The sequence below is a fragment of the Giraffa tippelskirchi genome, chromosome 1, assembly GCF_054371585.1.
Source record: "Giraffa tippelskirchi isolate mGirTip1 chromosome 1, T2T-mGirTip1v1.2.pri, whole genome shotgun sequence".
NCBI classification, from domain to species: Eukaryota; Metazoa; Chordata; class Mammalia; order Artiodactyla; family Giraffidae; genus Giraffa; species Giraffa tippelskirchi.
Window position 1 is genome coordinate 177785187 of NC_137275.1, and position 18601 is coordinate 177803787.

Consider the following 18601-nt stretch of genomic DNA (forward strand, 5'->3'; position numbering starts at 1 on the left):
GGGGCGGGTTAGGGGAGACAGCAGGCGCCGGAGGGTGGGGCCGGGCGGGGGAGAAGGAGGGGCTGCGGGGAGGGGGCGGGGAAGGCGCGGGGCGGGGGCGGGCGGCTTGCCCGGGGAGTCGCACTCGGCCGCCGCCGGCGCAGCGAGCGGAGACGGCCGGGCCGCGGCGACCTGACCCGGACGAGCGGCGCGCCCGGGGGCCCAGGCAGGGGGCGGGAGGAAGCGCGGGGCTGCGCCGGCCGCCCGGGCCCAGGAGAAGCGGAGCAGAGAGGAGCTGGGACACGGGCGGGGCCGCCGCAGCTCCGGATGGGACCAGCGCCCTGGGCCCGTTAGTCCAAGCAGGAGCTTCGGGAGAAGCCTTCTCAGGGAGATTTACCCCTGCCTTCCCTCCCCTCCGGCCCAGGCCTCGCTTCGCTCCCCGCCGCCCATGGTCCCAGTCCTTCCGCCCCGCCAGCCCCCTCCCACCTTATCCCCCTGGTCCTCCTTTCCTCAGCTCTCTGCCCTCCTAGCCCCTTCGGCTGTGAAGTGCCCCCCAGGCCTTCTGTTTGTACCAGCCTGCCCCCCACCCCCACCCCATCCCAGTCTCGGATCCTCTTTTCCTTTTTAGCTTCAGATTCATCAGCCGACTTCACCCCTCACCGTCCACATCCCAGTCACAGGCCCCCTCGGTCCCTCCGAGGCCACCCTACCCTTAGTCCTCCTCAGTCCCTGCCCTGGGCTGCTGGACCCTGTCCTCACCAGCTCCCTGGGGCTCCCTTCCTCCCTGCTCTTCCTCGCCCATCCCTGCCCCTCTCCTGCGTCCCAGCCCTCCTGGCTCATCATCGCTTCTCTCCTGGTGGTCTCCCCCTGGTTCCAGGCTGGGTGGTGCTGGTGCCTCCCCTGTAGGCCGGCCTGGCCCCGGGTTCTGGGGGCGGTGGGGCCGCCGCTTTCTCCCGATGGCACTGCCATCTCTCCTGCTGGTGGTGGCAGCCCTGGCAGGTGGGGTGCGTCCTCCCGGGGCGCGCAACCTGACGCTGGCGGTAGTGCTGCCCGAACACAACCTGAGCTATGCCTGGGCCTGGCCACGGGTGGGTCCCGCTGTGGCCCTTGCCGTGGAAGCGCTGGGCCGGGCACTGCCCGTGGACCTCCGCTTCGTCAGCTCTGAGCTGGACGGCGCCTGCTCTGAGTACCTGGCCCCCCTGCGCGCTGTGGATCTCAAGTTGTACCATGACCCCGACCTTCTGTTGGGCCCGGGTTGTGTGTACCCTGCCGCCTCTGTGGCTCGCTTTGCCTCACACTGGCGCCTTCCCCTGCTGACCGCGGGTGCTGTGGCCTCTGGTTTTTCTGCTAAGAGTGAGCATTACCGTACCCTGGTGCGCACTGGCCCCTCTGCTCCCAAGCTGGGTGAGTTTGTAGTGACGCTCCACGGGCACTTCAACTGGACTGCCCGTGCTGCCTTGCTGTATCTGGATGCTCGCACAGATGACCGGCCTCACTACTTTACCATCGAGGGCGTCTTTGAGGCCCTGCAGGGCAGCAACCTCAGTGTACAGCACCAGGTGTATGCCCGTGAGCCAGGGGGCCCTGAGCAGGCCACCCACTTCATCCGGGCCAACGGGCGCAGTGAGTGTGGGCCGGGCTGTGTTAGGGCTAGAGGAGGAGGGTCGTGGTGTCCCTGGGGCTCGGCACTGGGAGGCTGTAGAGGGAGACAGGTGTTAAGGAGCTGATGGTGGTGGTTGGGATCAAGAAGCAGACGTGGATGGAGCCCCTGGGAGAGGCCCGAGGCATTGTATTGGGCGGGGGGGGCTGCTGGTGGCTGTTCGCAGGTAGATGTGAACAAGGAATAAGGTAGCATGGAGGGTGAAGCTTGGGTCAGGGAGAATGTGGGGTTGGGGGAAGTTGAATCTGGAGAGCAATGTGAGTGCCCTGGAGTAGTGAATGTAGTTGATGGTCACTCCAAAATGTGTGCCTGTCTGTGAGCAGAGACTTCTCAGACTGGGCTGCCAAGACCCCTTGGAGGCATAAGAAGAGTGAGGACTCTGTTAATGGGCTTTGAGGTACAGCAGATTTGGTGGGGAAAGACCGGTAAAGCTCACACTGAGAGAAATTCTGAGCAATCAGTGCCTTTGAGCCTTGGGAGAGGCAGGGCAGAGTGGGGGAGTGAGGAGGTCTGGGTGGAGAGCAGAAGGCAGGGCTCTGGGAAGAGGAGGGGCTCGAGGGATAGCTCCCTTCCTCTGGAGTCTGGAGTCAGGCTCTGACTTCTGCCAGATGGTCGTTATGGCCCCAGGGTACTTATGACATAGACTCCCAAGGGGAGAAATGGGGGACATCTGGTGGGTGGTTGATAGGTTAGGGCCTCTATTCCTTGCTAAGGATGGAAATGCAGATGGTCAGAGAGGGGGCTGTTCAGGGTCCTGGCCCCTCTCTCAGAGGGCTCCTTTGTCATATACCTGCTCCTAGTTGTGTACATCTGCGGCCCTCTGGAGATGCTGCATGAGATCCTGCTGCAGGCCCAGAGGGAGAACCTGACCAACGGGGATTATGTCTTCTTTTACCTGGATGTCTTTGGGGAGAGTCTTCGTGCGGGCCCCACGCGCTCCATGGGCCGGCCCTGGCAGGATAATCGCACCCGGGAACAGGCCCAGGCCCTCAGAGAAGCATTTCAGGTATCATTTGAGCCAAACTTGAAGGAAGGGGGAGAGGAACTTTTGGGGGATTCTCCTTCTCTCACAAGACCCCACAGAAGCCCCAGCAATAGGGCGAGAATTGTAAACTATAGGGGTGAAATGGACAGAGGATTTTCTAACCTAGTCTCACCTTTGTGGCTCTTTCTCAGTGTGTCTGCCAAGGCCACCTCTTAAGATCCTGGACTGTCTGGCTTACTTAAGTACCGATGGTAGATATACTGTCAGGGAGAAAAGTTCAGGAGAAGATTTAGTCCCAGCCTCTGGGAGGGCTTCCACCCTTTCTGGAGAGGTGAGGCATGATTGCAGTACAGTTAGATATCAGTATGAGATAGGATGTGATTATGAGTCCTGGAAGAGATGCTAAGAACGTGAGTGGTTCAGAGGAGAGAGTCACTGTGGAATGGGTTTAGGGAAGGCTTTTATAAAGGAAGCAAGACTCTATTGTGACTTTAAAGATAGATGTTGTTTTCCTAGTCAGAGTGGGAAAGAGGATCCAGGTGGCTAAGAGAAAAAGACAGGAATGGACCTGTTTGGGGGTCCAAGGCAAACTGACCTGACAAGAAAGAGTGGTTCACTTGGGGCAGGTTATAAGAAATAATGTTGCAGGAGTAGCCTCAGATTAAGAAGAATCCTGAACCTAAGACTGAGGTGCTTGGACTTGAATGGCCGAGTTTTCGAGGGTTTTGTGTGTGTGTGTGTGATGAGAAGTATACTGACAGAATTCAGGTTGGTTGGAGAGGAGAAGATTGAAGGCAGTGAGACCACCTGTATGTAATAAGTTAGAATGAGGCATAGAGGTATGGGCTTGAATTGTGGTGATGATGCGTGTGTGCTCATTCGTGTCCGACTCTTTGCAACCCCATGGACTGCAGCCGCTAGGTTCCTCTGTCCACAGGATTTTCCAGGCAAGAATACTGGAGTGAGTTCCTATTTCCTTCTCCAGTGGGAGGTGATGGTAGCAGGAATGAAAAGAAATGGATGTGAGAAACAACTTGTAGGGAGAACTGACATGACTCTGTTCACTTCTCTGCTCAAAACTTTAAATGACTGATTTCCTACTGAATGAAGTCCTGACTCCTTATCATGACCTTTAAGATTTTCTACAGTCCGTTCTCAACCCACTTTTAAAGTCTTACTTTCCATTACTGCTGAGTACGTCAGCAGCTAGACCTTTCCCAAACCCGCTACCAAATGCTGCCCCCTGTCTTTATGCTCTCTGCTCCTTCTGTTCACAATGCTCTTCCTCCCTTCACCCCAAATCTCTGCCTCTTAAAATCATACCCATGAATTGCTCCCCTCTTCTCCCACCAGTTTCTCACTGATTTGTGTGCATAAGTATTTTTTTTTAACTTATTTATGCATATCCCTCCTTTTCCCAAAAGGATTTGAGGTGGCATATGGGATAACCTTAAGGTCCTTTCAGCCCTTAGATTGTTTGACTCTAAGTAGGTATGTATAAGTGCTGGACTTGTTTGGCCACCTTCTCCAGTAAGTGAGGTTTTATATGACTGTTATTTTTTTTTAATTGGAGTGTGGTTGCCTTACAATATTTGTGTCGGTTTCTACCACACATCAGTAGGAATCAGCCACAGGCATATATATGTCCCCTCCCTCCTGAACCCCCCTCCCATCTCCCTCCTCAGCTCACCCCTCTAGGTTGTCACTGAGCACTAGGTCGAGCTCCCTGTGGCTCTGGCTGTGATTTTGTATTTGGTTGTGTCTGACTGTGAATGACATATCTGTTTGCACTCCTGAGTATGAGTCTGTGACTGTCACACGTGAACATGGGCAGTGACAGGACAGGTTTTATTGATGCTGTAACTTTTGCCTAAAATGACCTTCTCACCTTTTGTCTGTCTGAATAAGGCATTCTTTAGGACTCAGATCAGTTATCTTCCCTTCTAGAAACAATCCCTGAATCCTCAGGCTGGACTGACTTTCTCACTCTTGTGCCTAACTTTGTCTCCTCTGGAACTTACCCCATTATTTAGTCAATGTTTGATTCATTTGAAGACTGACTCATTCTATTAGAGTTTATTGAGCACCTGTTATGTCCCAGTCACTGTGCTAGGTACTGGTATACAGCAGAGAATATGACAGATATATTCCCTGCCTTTTTGGAGTCTACATTCAGTAGAGTAGACCAACATAAACAAATAAGCAATAATACTAGCATAGAACAAATTGTGATGTGGTATGGTACTTAAAAAAAAAAAGGGATTGGTTTGAGAAGAGAGTAACAAGGGAATTGTGCTTTAGCTACCATGGTCAAGGAACGTCTCCCTGACCCTCCCAGATGGAAAGACTCCACAGCCTTCTGGGCCACATTTTCTTTGTGGAGGGAACAACTCTCTCTCTTGTGGGAGAATGCCTACCAGCCAAGGGGCCCCAGCACTTAGGGTAGGGGAGGAGGGATATAGTCCACTAACAATTAGTTACAGACAATTGATCTTTGAACACTGCAGGAATTGGGGACACCTACCCCTCCATGCATTTGAAAATCTGAGCATTACTTTACAGTCGGGCCTCCCCATCAGAAGTTCTACACCTGTCGATTCAGCCAACCATGGATCATACAGTACCATGGTCTGTGTTTACTGGGGAAAACAGGCCACGTTATCAGTGGACCCATGCAGTTCATACCCACGTTGCTCAAGGGATGACTATAAATTAATTCTCAGCTTTCCCACTCACTGTAGGCATTATTCAGACAGAAAAGCAAAGAGGGAGGTTTTGCTACAGTATAAGAGAAGGGGCAGTCAAGAACATGCCGAAGGGAAAATCAAGGTGGTGAGGCAGGGAGATGGGGTGATGGGGTATCCTCTGACAAAGCTCTTCTTAGCCTTTTCTGATCTGGAAGCCGGGCAGGGGGTTAGGGAGGTTGTGTGGTTAGTTCCAGACAAGGATAAAAGAGCAGAGAGGCCATACCCCAGACATACGTGGCCCACTGTGGTCCCAGACTGGGCTAACCTGGAGAAGGTGGCAGCAGAGGTGAGGAGTCCCTGATACAGATGCCCACAGCCTTTCTAGGCAGGTGTCATGCCCAAGGAAAGGGTCCCAGCTCATGCTGGATACTAGCTACAGTGGGGGAGAGGACCTAAAATTAAGTATGTTGCTATGATTTTTCTCCCTCATTAAACCATAGCTGCCAAAGGGCAGGGATTATGCTTACCTGTGTAGTCCATGTGCCCAGCACATGTTTGCTGAGTTAAATCAAGGTGTGTGTTGTGAAGAGGGGGACAGAGTCAGGACTTCTTCTAGATAGGAGTAGAGCTGGCAGATACTATAAACCGAGATGATCAGCCAGGAGAGGGAAAAATACGTAGATACGGTGGAGCTAAACAAATAACTCAGCTCTAAGGACCCAGAGCCTCTGTCTGGACATTTTAGAACATTGGACAGACTGGCCCAGAAACCCAGGCAGAAGCCACCACCTAGGTGACCAGCATGAGACTGGGTTACAGAGGGGGGACTCCAGCATCTAGAATGGAAGTTAGCACTAAACCAAGAGCTGTATGGGGCAGCATCTCTTCTGGAGACCACCATTCTGTCCATTGATCAGGGTTAGATGTGGGTGGGCCCACGGGCAGAGCCTGCTGCCCTTCCACATTTCCTGGGTGCCCTTCTGGCTTCCATCACTGCTGCACTCATTTTTGGCAGCCTTTGCTTGTTTTTTTTTTTCCCACCTGGGGTCCCCTATGAAATGGGACACAGTGACCTACCTTTACCTTCTCTCTAGCCCCTGAGCAAGAACAGCAATTCTTTGGAGGTTCTTCTGCTTCTCTCTCTCTTTTTTAGTAGCTAGTAACCACAGCAGAAGAGTCTAGCATAGCAGTTTTCAATGTGTGGTCTTGGGATCCTGGGGGCCCCTGGAATCCTTTTATGGGGACCATGAGGTCAAAACTATTTTAAAAATACTGAGATGTTATTTGCCTCTGTCACTCTCATTCTTCCATGATTGTACAGTGGAGTTTTCCAGAGGCTACGTGATGTGAGATGATGTCATCACTCTGGCAGCTATAGAAGGTGTGCTTGTGTATTCTTGTGCTTTAAAACTTTGTCAGTTTTTATTTCTCCTATGGTAAATATTGATAGATGTAATCCAAATTACGGACTCCTTGAGGTCCTCCGTAATTTCTAGTAGTGAGGGGTTGTGAGACCAAAAACATTTGAGAACTGCTAGTCTAGCAAACAAACAAACCTAGGGAATTACTTTTTTAAAAAGCGCTGGAAATCTATTATCAACATTTGTATTGAAATATAAATTGTGTGAAGCCTGATCTTTTCAAGTTTTTTTGGTAATGTTTAAGAAAAAATTTTATTTATTTATTTATTTTTGGCTGTGCTGGGCTCTTCATTTCTTTGCCTGCTCTTCATTGGGTCTTCATTGCTGCGCGTGGGCTTTCTCTAGTTGTGGTGAGTCGGGGCTACTGTCGTTGCAGTGGGTGGGCTTCTCATTGCAGTGGTTTCTCTTGTTGTGGAGCACGGGCTCTAGAGGGTCGGCTCTGTAGTTGTGGCGCATGGACTCAGCTGCTCTGTGGCATGTGGGATCTTCTCGGACCAGGGCTCAAACCTGTATCTTTTGCATTGGCAGGTGGATTCTTAACAACTGGACCACCAGGGAAGTCCCTCGAGTCTTTTCACTAACTTTTTACATTGTCAACCGTATCCTGCCTTTCTGTTTTTATTTTAGTCATTGAATAAGTGTTCCTGAATGAACCCTTCCAGCCCCACCCTCAGTCTCCCTCTCCTTTTTAATTCTGCCTGACAGTGGGAGAACATTAGCAATGTGTGGTCAAGCATCCACACACTCCAGTAAGAATAATTACCTCAGTAGGCAAACTCTAGTCTATATATTGAATATGTGTTGTAAAGTGACTTCACTATTTCCTACCTGGAGTGACTTGATCTAGAATAGATCATAAGTAATATATCTAGTATCTCTATGGTACTTTAGGGATTAAAGACACGGATTAACACAATTGCTAGAAATGACTAGTTTTAATCTATCATTTCACAAAATCACATTTCACAAAATATATTGATCTAAAGTCTTTCCCCAAAGTTGCTGTGCCAGTTTTCTGACCAAAGCAGAGAGGCTAGTGATTGTGGAGGCCTGAGGTGAAGGCAGAGGCCAAGAAGGGGGAAGTGTGTGAGGGCAGTGGGAGCCAGGCAGGCACCTCTGTGGAAGACGGAGAAATGCTCACTGTGGCCAGTAAGAAGTGTGCTCAGCTGAGACCACATGTGTCACTGGCTTACCTGTGAGGTGTGTGTGGGCATGGGACCGTGTGCTTTCCTTGTGACTCATGACTTGTGGGACTAGGCTGGTATGCAGGGCAGTACTGCATATAGTGGGTGTTCTACACACGTTAAAGGAATGGGCTCGTGGCTTTTTACAGATGGAATCACTGTCTCAAAGTATTTCCCTCACTTGTCGTAGGACCTGAAATCTCTAACTCACTGGGTGGAAGCACTGGGCCAACATTCTGCTGATAGCATTAGCAGTATTAACACCAGGGAGAGGAGCTGTTGCTCAGGGTTGTCGTTGCCGGTAACAGGTACCCAGAAAGGAAGGGACTGAGGAGCTGTGAGGGATAGTAGGGGCTTCAGGGAGATGAAGAGCCTATTTTGGAGGATGGAGTTGACTTTATCTGTTTCTTAGTCTCCACATTCCCAGAACCATCCACAGACAGATGGTTCTATCTATCTTATATGGAAGAGTGCCACCCCTTCTCCCAGATGTGTTAAACACACACACTCATAGTGTTTAGTATCCTCTCAGCCTTCCGGGTCACCCATGTACATTTTATATCATGTGTATTTCACCACGTTTCTCTCTCCTGCTTCCTCTCTTCCCCTAATTCCCATCTTGAATCCTTTTCACTCTCCCATGTGCTGTGGGTCCAGACGGTATTGGTCATCACATACCGAGAACCCGCGAATCCCGAGTACCAGGAATTCCAAAATCGTCTTCTGATTAGAGCGCGGGAGGATTTTGGTGTGGAGCTGGCCCCTTCCCTGGTAAGCAGATCTCTCTTTCCCCAAGAGTCAGGCCAGGCTTTGAGGAAAGGCTCTTCTCCCTAACTCAGAATACAGCCGTGGCCACAGAGCCAGCCCTATTGTGGGGGCTGATGGTGTCCATCTGGGTTTTCCCTTCTGCCCTAGTGAGGCAGGGATGGCCCCTTAGCTATGGGAGGAGGGAAGAAAGCAAACCAGGAGGAGAAGAAGAAGGAGACCTGAGAGATGGGAGGGGGGCTGGAGAAGGGGCCTGGCGGGACCTTTGGAGAGCACTGCTGAAGTTACCACCCCCAGATGAACCTCATTGCTGGCTGCTTCTACGATGGGATCCTTCTGTACGCCGAAGTCCTAAACGAGACCATACGGGAGGGAGGCACCCGGGAAGACGGACTTCGAATTGTCGAGAAGATGCAAGGACGAAGATACCGTGGTAATGGAGAGGGTCAGATGAGGGCCAGAGCGCTGCCTTCAGGCTCAGGAGTGGAGTGGGCAGAGGCAAACACAGACTCCAGGGCCAGGAGAGAGAGTTAGCTGGGGTCAGAGCACCCGGCTGAGGTGGACACGTTAAGAATGGGGGCAGGAATGGACCGCCAGGTAACTAGAGGGCTTGGGAGGATAGAGGGACCAAGGGCAGATCTCGAAGTAAGGGGTGCTCCTTTCTGTCTTAGGTGTAACTGGACTGGTCGTTATGGACAAGAACAATGACCGGGAGACCGATTTTGTCCTGTGGGCCATGGGAGACCTGGTTTCCGGGGACTTTCAGGTGATGGGGGAGGAGGCAGGGAAGAGAGTGTGGGGCCCACAAACTCAGCTTTTAGGGTTTTTATGGGGGCAGAACCAAAGGCACTGGAGACAGGGCCTTACTTTCTCTCCTGGAGCTGCATGATGGTGGTGGGGGGAGCGGCAGGTTGGGGAGAAAAGCAGCCAAGTAGCCGGGTATGGGGGGAGGAGGCTGGTGGGAGCAGGCCTGTGGGCCCCGTTCTCTCCATCCTCACAGCCTGCAGCCCACTACTCGGGAGCCGAGAAGCAGATTTGGTGGACAGGACGGCCCATCCCCTGGGTGAAGGGGGCCCCCCCCTTGGACAATCCCCCCTGTGCCTTTGACCTGGACGACCCGTCCTGTGATAAAAGTGGGTGTGTGCAGGGACTGGGAGCAGTCCTTCCTCCCTTTGCTTTCTGTTCTCTTATTTCCTCCTCACGGCCCACCCCCCCAAATCTTAGCTCTGTTTTACCTCGTCTCCTCTACCCCCTCCCTCCTTCTCTACCTCAAGAGATGGGTCTGCTCCCTGCACCTAAGAGCATCGCCCCCTTCCGGCTCACAAGGCCACACACAGTCTTTCTCAGGGTCCCCCTCTCCCCTTCAGCTCCACTTTCAACTCTGGCAATTGTGGCGCTGGGCACAGGAATCACCTTCATCATGTTTGGTGTTTCCAGCTTCCTCATTTTCCGGTGAGTTCTGAGCTTTCCGCTGACAGGCTCCCTTAGCTCTAACTCCACCGTCTCTAGCCTTTCTTATCAGTTGTCTTTTAGCCTCGGTCTTGTTTCCCTTCCCCGACTTTGGTTCTAGACTGGGTACACTAGTCTAGAATTAGTGATTTTGAGTGGGGTCTTCTATGGGCAAAGGTGAACTTTCCATGGATGCTACCATGGCACTAGTGGTAGAGAACCCACCTGCCAATGCAGGAGACGTAAGAGATGTGGGTTCGATCTCCTGAGGAGGGTATGGCTACCCACTCCAGTATTCTTGCCTTGAGAATTCCATGGACAGAGGAGCCTGGTAGGCTATAGTCCATAGGGTTGCAAAGAGTCGGGCACACAGCATTTTAAGAAGGTACTTTATCTTCAGCCTCTGTGTTTTTACATAAGCACAGGGCTTGTGTCCGACCCACAGAGTGCTTCACTCTCTCTCTGTCCTGTCTCTCGGGTGTGACAACTGCAGCTTCAGGAGCTGCCGGGAAGCCCCCACCACCCTGCAGCTGGCTTCTGGGGTGGTAGGATCGGGCTTGCCAGTCAGCTGAGGGGTGCAGTCCTTACAGAAAACTGATGCTGGAGAAGGAGCTGGCCAGCATGTTGTGGCGCATCCGCTGGGAAGAGCTGCAGTTCGGCAATTCAGAGCGATGCCACAAAGGTGCAGGCAGTCGCCTCACACTGTCGTTGGTGAGCCCTCCTCTCAGCTGTCCCTCTGCTTCCCTCTGAGTGCCTGTCCTTTCGTACCCTGGACCTTTCCCAGCACATCAGCCTGTAATGACAGCGCCTGCACCACCACCACCATCTAATGTTCCTTTCATCCTTCCGCCTCCATGTTGCCCTTGGCCCCAGCGGGGATCCAGTTACGGCTCGCTCATGACAGCCCATGGGAAATACCAGATCTTTGCCAACACCGGTCACTTCAAGGTGAACAGTCATCCGCTTATTCTGGTCCCCACCATTTCATCCTGTCTCATCCGCATCTTTCACCACTTCTGTGACCCTCTGCCCCTCGTCAGCCTCCTCTCTCTGTCTGGCTGAGCTCCTGGGTGCTCCCACAGTTCTCTAGTCTTTCCCAGAACCCAGAGGCTCCCTCGGAGATTAATCTTCCTCTTCCCCTTTCACTCCCACCCTCAGGGAAATGTTGTGGCCATCAAACATGTGAATAAAAAGCGCATCGAGCTGACCCGGCAGGTTCTGTTTGAACTCAAACATGTAAGTCATGGTGTATGGGTTGAGGGCCCAGGATAAACAGGGATGTGGAAGGGGAAGGAGAGGACTAGGGAATAGTAATACTGGCTGGGAGGGCAAGTGGGTCATTTATAAATGACTTCAAGTTGGGGGTACAATTAAGAGAAAGGTCCTCTCCTGTAGTGGTAGATTTCTGTATCTAATTTTTAGCTCTTTTAATTCGCTTTTTTTTTCTTTTGGCTAGATGAGAGATGTTCAGTTTAACCATCTCACTCGTTTCATTGGTGCCTGCATAGACCCTCCCAACATTTGCATTGTCACCGAGTATTGTCCTCGTGGGAGTTTACAGGTGTGGGATCTAGGTGGGGATTACGGGGGCAAGGGAGATAGACCCAAAATTACATCAACTGTGTGGGTGACAGTGGGGCTAGGATATTCACATCATCTATTCCATGTCACTTACCAGGATATTCTGGAAAATGACAGCATCAACCTGGACTGGATGTTTCGGTATTCACTCATTAATGACCTTGTTAAGGTGAGTCTTCCCCACTCCTTGAGTTCATCCACTTTATAATGCCTCCTTTTTTCTGTCTTTGCTTAGGATTTCTCTTCCTGGTCCTCTAAAAGTTCCGTTCTCTCCACTTCCCCTTATTCTGAAGGTTGGGTAATAATGAATAAACAAGAGATCTGGGGCTTTTAATTGGGAGGAATGAGTTTTATTTGCCACAGAGAGTCTTCGTAGCAAATTTTTGTTTTCCTACACTAGACACCTCACATCTTTCTCCATCATCCTTTTATTTTTTTTAACCTCCAAGAGTTTATATTAAAATCTCTTAGCAGGGAAAAATGAATGGGGTCTCCAAACATACTTATCTTCTGGGTTTTTATCCTCATTTTTCTCTGTCATTTACTCTCTAGAAAATATCTGGCACATCTGCTCTTTTGTTCAGGAAAACTGAAATTCAAAAAGAACATTTTACTAAGTAAATGTAAAGTTTACATTTACATAAAAAAAAGTAAGTTTTACTTCAGTTCAGTTCAGCTGCTCAGTTGTGTCCAACTCTTTGCGACCCCATGAATTGCAGCACGCCAGGCCTCTCTGTCCATCATCAACTCCCGGAGTCTACCCAAACCCATGTCCATCGAGTCAGTGATGCCATCCAACCATCTCATCCTCTGTCGTTCCCTTCTCCTCCTGCCCCGAATCCTACCCAGCATTAGGGTCTTTTCCAATGAGTCAACTCTTCGCATGAGGTGGCCAAAGTATTGGAGTTTCAGCTTCAACATCAGTCCTTCCAATGAACACCCAGGATTGATCTCCTTTAGGATGGACTGATTGGATCTTCTTGCAGTCCAAGGGACTCTCAAGAGTCTTCTCCAACACCTGAGCTAGCCTAGTGGATCACCTGTACCACACCTGAAGCTGGCTTTGGTTATTCTGCTTAGTTCTAATGAAGTTATTTAAAAAATTTTGTGTGTATGTTAAAGTTTGCCATCACATGAGAGAGAAATTATTAGGTAACGTTGATGTGGTGCTCAACTGGAGGTGTGATGTTAAATTATAAGAAAAACATGATTCTTAAGAGAACAATGATTTGATGGAAAGGTGATTTATAACAAATCCAGGAGCCTAATCATATCTATATTCACAAATTTGGAGATTTCCAAAGGTTTGTTGATGTCAAGATGAAACAAATAAGAAGAAAGAGTTCACAGAGACTAGAATTTTGAATTGTTTAGGCCCAGAGCCAAACATTTAGAGGAGTTTTGGTTAGCACTGTATCCTTTTTCTATTCCACCCGAACTGACTTCGGGTGGAGGGGAAGTACCACTCTGTCCTCTTAGGACCTGCCTTAGAGTCCTTCACAGGCAAAGGTTCTCTCCTGTCTGGCCCTGTGGGGTCAGAAGTTTCAGGCTTCTGCATTGACTTAGCAGCTACCTCCTACCTTGGTCCATTTTCCAGGGTTAAAAAAATATCGATTTGTTTATTTATTTTTGGTTGTGCTAGGTCTTCATCGCTGCATGTGGGCTTTCTCTGGTTGCCGTAAGCAGGGGCTACTCTTTATTGCAGTGCATAGGCTCCTCATTGCAGTAACTTCTCTTGTAGGGCCCAGGCTCTGGGTGCTCAGGTTTCAGTAGTTGTGGTTCACAGGCTTAGTTGGGCTGGGTCATGTGGGATCTTCCTGTACCAGGGATTGAACCTGTGTCCCTTGCATTGGCAGGCAGATTCCCATCCACTATGCCACCAGGGAAGTCCTAGGTTTTGCTGATTTACCATTCTATCCACTTTCTCTCTGGTCCACATTCCCTCTAGTAGATCACTTTTCTCCTCCATCTTGACCTGCCTGCCCGTTCACGATTATATGTTAAAGTTTCCATCTGGCTTATCTTCCTTGGTGCATCTAGGTACTCTAGATACCTGGATCTCAAAGCACGCCTTCCTGAGCAGTGGCCAAGCATTTGAGGCCATCATGGGTGTAGTATTCTATGAGGGTGGAATTTACCCTCATAGTTCTGTTCCCTTCATTACTCGGAAGACAGACTGTCCTTTCCAGGGTAATAACTGATAGCTCCCCTTGTTCCTCTTCTTACGCATGTCTCCTGTCCCTGGTGCTTAGGTGCTGATATACTGCTTAAGGTACCAGGAAGAGATGGTGGTGGTTTAGTCGCTAAGTTGTGTCGGACTCTTGCAACCCTGTGGACTATAGCCTGCCAGGCTCTCTGTCCATGGGATTTCCCAGGCAAGAATATTGGAGTGAGTTGCCATGCCCTCCTCTAGGGGATCTTCCCAACTCAGGGATCAAACCCAGGTCTCCTGCATTGCAGGCAGATTCTTTACCATCTGAGCCACCAGGGAAGCCCATGGAAGAGATGACTCTCCTATTTTTGCCTGCTTCCTTGAGTAGAAACTGTACAAAGGATGCCTTCCAAAATTAGCATATTGTCTTTATGGCCCCAAGATCTTTAGACAGTTAGCTAATGCCCATCTCATGGAGAGGGGGTATCCTAAGCCAGATATGATCCAATCCTATGACCTGATCTGTATCCTGCAGGGCATGGCCTTTCTCCATAACAGCATTATTGCATCCCATGGGAGTCTCAAGTCCTCCAACTGTGTGGTGGATAGTCGTTTCGTGCTCAAAATCACAGACTATGGCCTGGCCAGCTTCCGATCAACCGCTGAACCTGATGACAGCCATGCCCTCTATGCCAGTGAGGCCTTTCCCCACAACCCACTTCTACGTTGCCTTCCCCCGGCCCTGATCATTTCCACTTAGGGAGGGTGGGAGAGGGGGATGGAGGGACAGTACTGTGGTGAGCATTATGCGAATGAGCCCAGGTGGGCTTGGGGATTCCATCTTTGAGAATCTGATTCCCTCTTTTCAGAGAAGCTGTGGACTGCCCCAGAACTGCTCAGTGGGAACCCCCTGCTGACCACAGGCATGCAGAAGGCTGATGTCTATAGCTTTGGGATCATCTTACAGGAGATAGCACTTCGCAGTGGGCCTTTCTACTTAGAGGGCCTGGATCTCAGCCCCAAAGGTAAGAGTCAATCTACTACCCAGCACCTCCCCTACCTGGAGGACCTATTCTTCAACCAAGCCTTTGATCACCCTCAGAGATTGTCCAGAAGGTCCGGAATGGTCAGCGGCCTTATTTCCGGCCAAGTATTGACCGGACCCAACTGAATGAAGAGCTAGTTTTGCTGATGGAACGATGTTGGGCCCAGGACCCAGCTGAACGACCAGACTTTGGACAGATTAAGGGCTTCATTCGCCGCTTTAACAAGTGAGAGGGCATGATGGGGCAGGGGCTCCCCAGGGATAGAGGCCTCATCAGTCTTAGTGGATGAGGTGGGGCTGGTGGGGCCAAGAGGGCTGGGTAGAAAGCCCTGGGAGTCTTGAACATCTTGGAGCAGGTACCATATCCTGGCCTCCTTCCAGGGAGGGTGGCACCAGCATACTGGATAACCTCCTGTTGCGCATGGAACAGTATGCCAACAACCTGGAGAAGCTGGTGGAGGAGCGCACACAGGCCTACCTGGAGGAGAAACGCAAGGCTGAGGCCCTGCTCTACCAAATTCTACCCCAGTGAGACTTCTGACCCCTTCCTGAATTTTCCTTTGGTATCTGCTCTGTTGCTTTCTACCTCATCCAGCTCCTGACAACTCCCTTCCCAACCCTCAGAACCCTGCTTTGTCACATCTTGCTACCGTGAGCCCATTCTGGCTCTAGACCATGTTTTTCATTCTGTCTCCAAATGAGCTGTGCTGCCTTCTTCCTGGCCTCCTATCCCTTCTTCTTAGGATGCTGCTCTACCAGAGCTTCACTCCAGTGAGTGTAGTTAGAACAGTCCCATCTTAGGACATTTGGCCTGCAGCCGCAGGGATCCTCTTCAAACCCTCACCACGTGTCCATCCTATCTTGCTCTGGACTGTCATGACTTCCCAGCCACCTTCCTTCTCCTCCCCCAGGCTCAGCTTTCATGTTAGAACCCATCTCTGCTCCAGCCATACACTCCTTTCCTCTCCCTTTGCCCCCTTCTCTGAGTCTGGCTTGGACTGTACCCTTGCCTCCTAGTTCAGTGGCAGAGCAGTTAAAACGGGGAGAGACTGTACAGGCTGAGGCCTTTGACAGCGTTACCATTTACTTCAGTGACATCGTTGGCTTCACAGCTTTGTCTGCAGAGAGCACCCCCATGCAGGTGAGAGACAGGTTAGAGGCCGGGGGCAGGGTGGGGACCTAGGGGAGCTTAACTGGGGCATAGAGATCCTTGATAATAGGGAAGACTAGCTTGTTCTGGAGTTTCCATATTTTGTCATGGCTCATGTGTTAAGAATTCTTAGAAAGTCAGGCACAAGTTTTAAGGCCTCTACTTTCCCATCCCTGTTAGGTGGTGACACTTCTTAATGATCTGTATACGTGCTTCGATGCCATAATTGACAACTTTGACGTCTACAAGGTGAGAGCTGGGGCTGCCCTTCCACTGACACTCCTTTAAAACCCAGTCTCCCTGAACCCCACCCTGTGCCTTACCTGCCCCGTGGTCAGTTTTCCCGCTTGAGTCTCTGGCATTCTAGTGCTGGAGTGCCCTTTATAGACAAATGAGGCTCTGGCACTGTAGTTGTACATCCCAGTCTAATCTCTTGTGAATCCTTGAGGCTTCCCTAATCAGAACCATCACAAGATCTAGTCTGTCACTTTTTGCCTGAGGTTTTGGTCAGAGTCTAGCCATCTTTTCTCTTCATCCCCTCCAGACATGGAGGAAGCACACAGGATGTGGGTATAGAATGATATATTGGGGTGAAGGACAAGCTATGTAGTGAAAGCTTTTTGTTGAAGTCATTGAGTCATTTAGGGTAGGCTTTATGGTGCTTGGGAGTAAACAACTATCTGACTTTGTGGCTAACTGTGTGGCCTTGGGCAAGTAAGAGAAGCTCCTTGAGCCTCAGATATTTTATCTGTATGATAGGAATAATAGACTTATTGTGAATAAGTGCCTAACACTGTGTAGATAAAAAATACCCACTCTTGTCCCTTCCCTTTGGATTCACTCTGCCATCTCTTATTTACCATAACGAAGAATTCCCATAAACCCTTTGTTCGGGTTTACCAATTGTTTGTATTTCCCATTTGCTTTATTTTAAAAAACATCTATCAATGTATCCATATAATTATTTTCTGAACCTTTTGCAAGTAAGTTGCAGACACAGTGGCCCTTAGTTGCTAAATAAGTCTGTGTGTAGTTCCTAAAAACCAGGACCTTCTCTTACACAGCTTCAGTACAGTTAACAAAGCCAAGTGCCTGCTTTCTTTCCTTTGACACTTTGGGCTGTGTAGGGCTCATTTCATTGGGCCTGCTTCTCCCAGATTCTCAGGACCATGGCACTTATTTGCCAGTCAATGTCTGGCTTCCTGGCTGCCAGGATGACTCATAGTGGTACTCAGCTTGTCTCCTCTTACTCTTCCCCACCCCCGTTGATACAGATAGAGATGACCTTTTTATCCCCCTCTCAATCAGGTAGAGACGATTGGAGATGCCTACATGGTGGTATCTGGTCTCCCAGGCAGAAATGGTCAGCGCCATGCCCCAGAAATTGCTCGTATGGCTCTGGCATTACTGGATGCAGTTTCTTCCTTCCGCATCCGCCACCGACCCCATGACCAACTGCGGCTACGCATAGGGGTCCACACAGGTAGGGCTGACTCTCCCTCCTGCCCTCATATCCACTTTCCCCAGGCTCTTCCAACCTGTTTCTTCTCACAGGGCCCGTCTGTGCTGGGGTCGTTGGCCTGAAGATGCCCCGTTATTGTCTCTTTGGAGACACAGTGAACACTGCTTCCCGAATGGAGTCTAATGGTCAAGGTGAGACATCAACCCTCAACCTCAGTCTCAGCCTCTATCTGGGTTGGCCTTTTCTTCTTTTCAGAGTTCCTCCAATCTCAATTGGATAGACCGCAGTTCCTGATTGCCCCGCCCTTGGACATATTTTGGTTCTAGAGCATGTGCTCCTGGAAGACTGAGACCCTCCTGAGGGATGGTGGTTGGGTAAAGCTCTCTCTGATACTGAGTTCTTCGGTTGCCTTTTCTTTGATTCTTCTTTCCATCATCTCTCCTGTCCTGCCCCAGCACTGAAGATTCATGTCTCCTCTACCACCAAGGATGCCCTGGATGAGCTCGGATGCTTCCAGCTAGAGCTTCGAGGGGATGTGGAGATGAAGGTGATGGCAGGTCACAGGGAGGGAGTCATGGAAAGGGAGCATCAATGTGACTGTGGAGGCTTTGGGGGAAGAGAGGGAGGTACGAGGAATAACAGAAGAATCTGAATTATCTCTGCTCCCCCAATTCCAGGGAAAAGGAAAGATGCGAACTTATTGGCTCCTAGGAGAGCGGAAAGGATCTGCTGGGCTCCTATAAACCCTACTTCTTCCCAAGTCAGACAATCCCCTGCTGCTGGTACCTGGGTGGGCAGTAGCCATCATCTCTCCATACATCAGAAGTGGACATTGTCACATGAGATGGAAACCAACATGCATAAAAACCCCCATCTTATATGGAAACTGTTGCCCTTTGCAGCTCAGTCTTGTACATATACCTGTCCCTCCTTGGCCTGGTACCCTTCCTCCCTACCTTCTGTAAATATCTGTATCTAAACCAGAATATTTTGGTCAAATATAAAACAAACAAACAAAAACAGCTATGGGTGACGTAGTCTGCGTTAGGGGCGGCTCCAAGGAAAGGTTCTGGGGTATGGA

At 50.4% G+C, this 18601-nt stretch overlaps 1 protein-coding gene across 5 annotated transcripts; it reads left to right on the top strand.

Moving 5' to 3' along the window:
• Positions 1-106: 106 nt before the first annotated feature.
• On the top strand, positions 107-18540 carry NPR2 (natriuretic peptide receptor 2). 5 transcript variants are annotated; one of them, XM_081508655.1, is made up of 22 exons: positions 107-1602; positions 2440-2645; positions 8574-8687; positions 8979-9114; positions 9353-9447; positions 9682-9814; positions 10049-10133; positions 10721-10841; positions 11004-11078; positions 11289-11366; positions 11587-11691; positions 11809-11880; positions 14399-14558; positions 14733-14888; positions 14966-15134; positions 15290-15436; positions 15926-16049; positions 16239-16307; positions 17367-17541; positions 17613-17711; positions 17976-18067; positions 18198-18540. In XM_081508655.1, exons 1-22 carry the CDS (start codon positions 936-938, stop codon positions 18261-18263), a joined length of 3144 nt encoding a protein of 1047 aa, XP_081364781.1. In that variant the 5' UTR covers positions 107-935; the 3' UTR covers positions 18264-18540. The 5 variants fall into 5 exon arrangements, 4 of the variants coding, with proteins under 4 accessions (XP_081364781.1, XP_081364768.1, XP_081364772.1 ...); XR_014059176.1 differs by having other exon boundaries at positions 109-1602; positions 15290-15471; XM_081508642.1 differs by having other exon boundaries at positions 109-1602; positions 9682-9818; positions 10680-10841.
• Positions 18541-18601: the final 61 nt, after the last annotated feature.

Excerpts from the sequence above, each read along its gene's own strand:
- NPR2 (XM_081508642.1), top strand. The coding sequence starts at position 936 with ATGGCACTGCCATCTCTCCTGCTGGTGGTGGCAGCCCTGGCAGGTGGG. Across the intron at positions 2,646-8,573 it reads CCCTCAGAGAAGCATTTCAG|ACGGTATTGGTCATCACATA; the intron begins GTATCATTTGAG and ends CTGTGGGTCCAG. Across the intron at positions 10,842-11,003 it reads GTCGCCTCACACTGTCGTTG|CGGGGATCCAGTTACGGCTC; the intron begins GTGAGCCCTCCT and ends CCTTGGCCCCAG.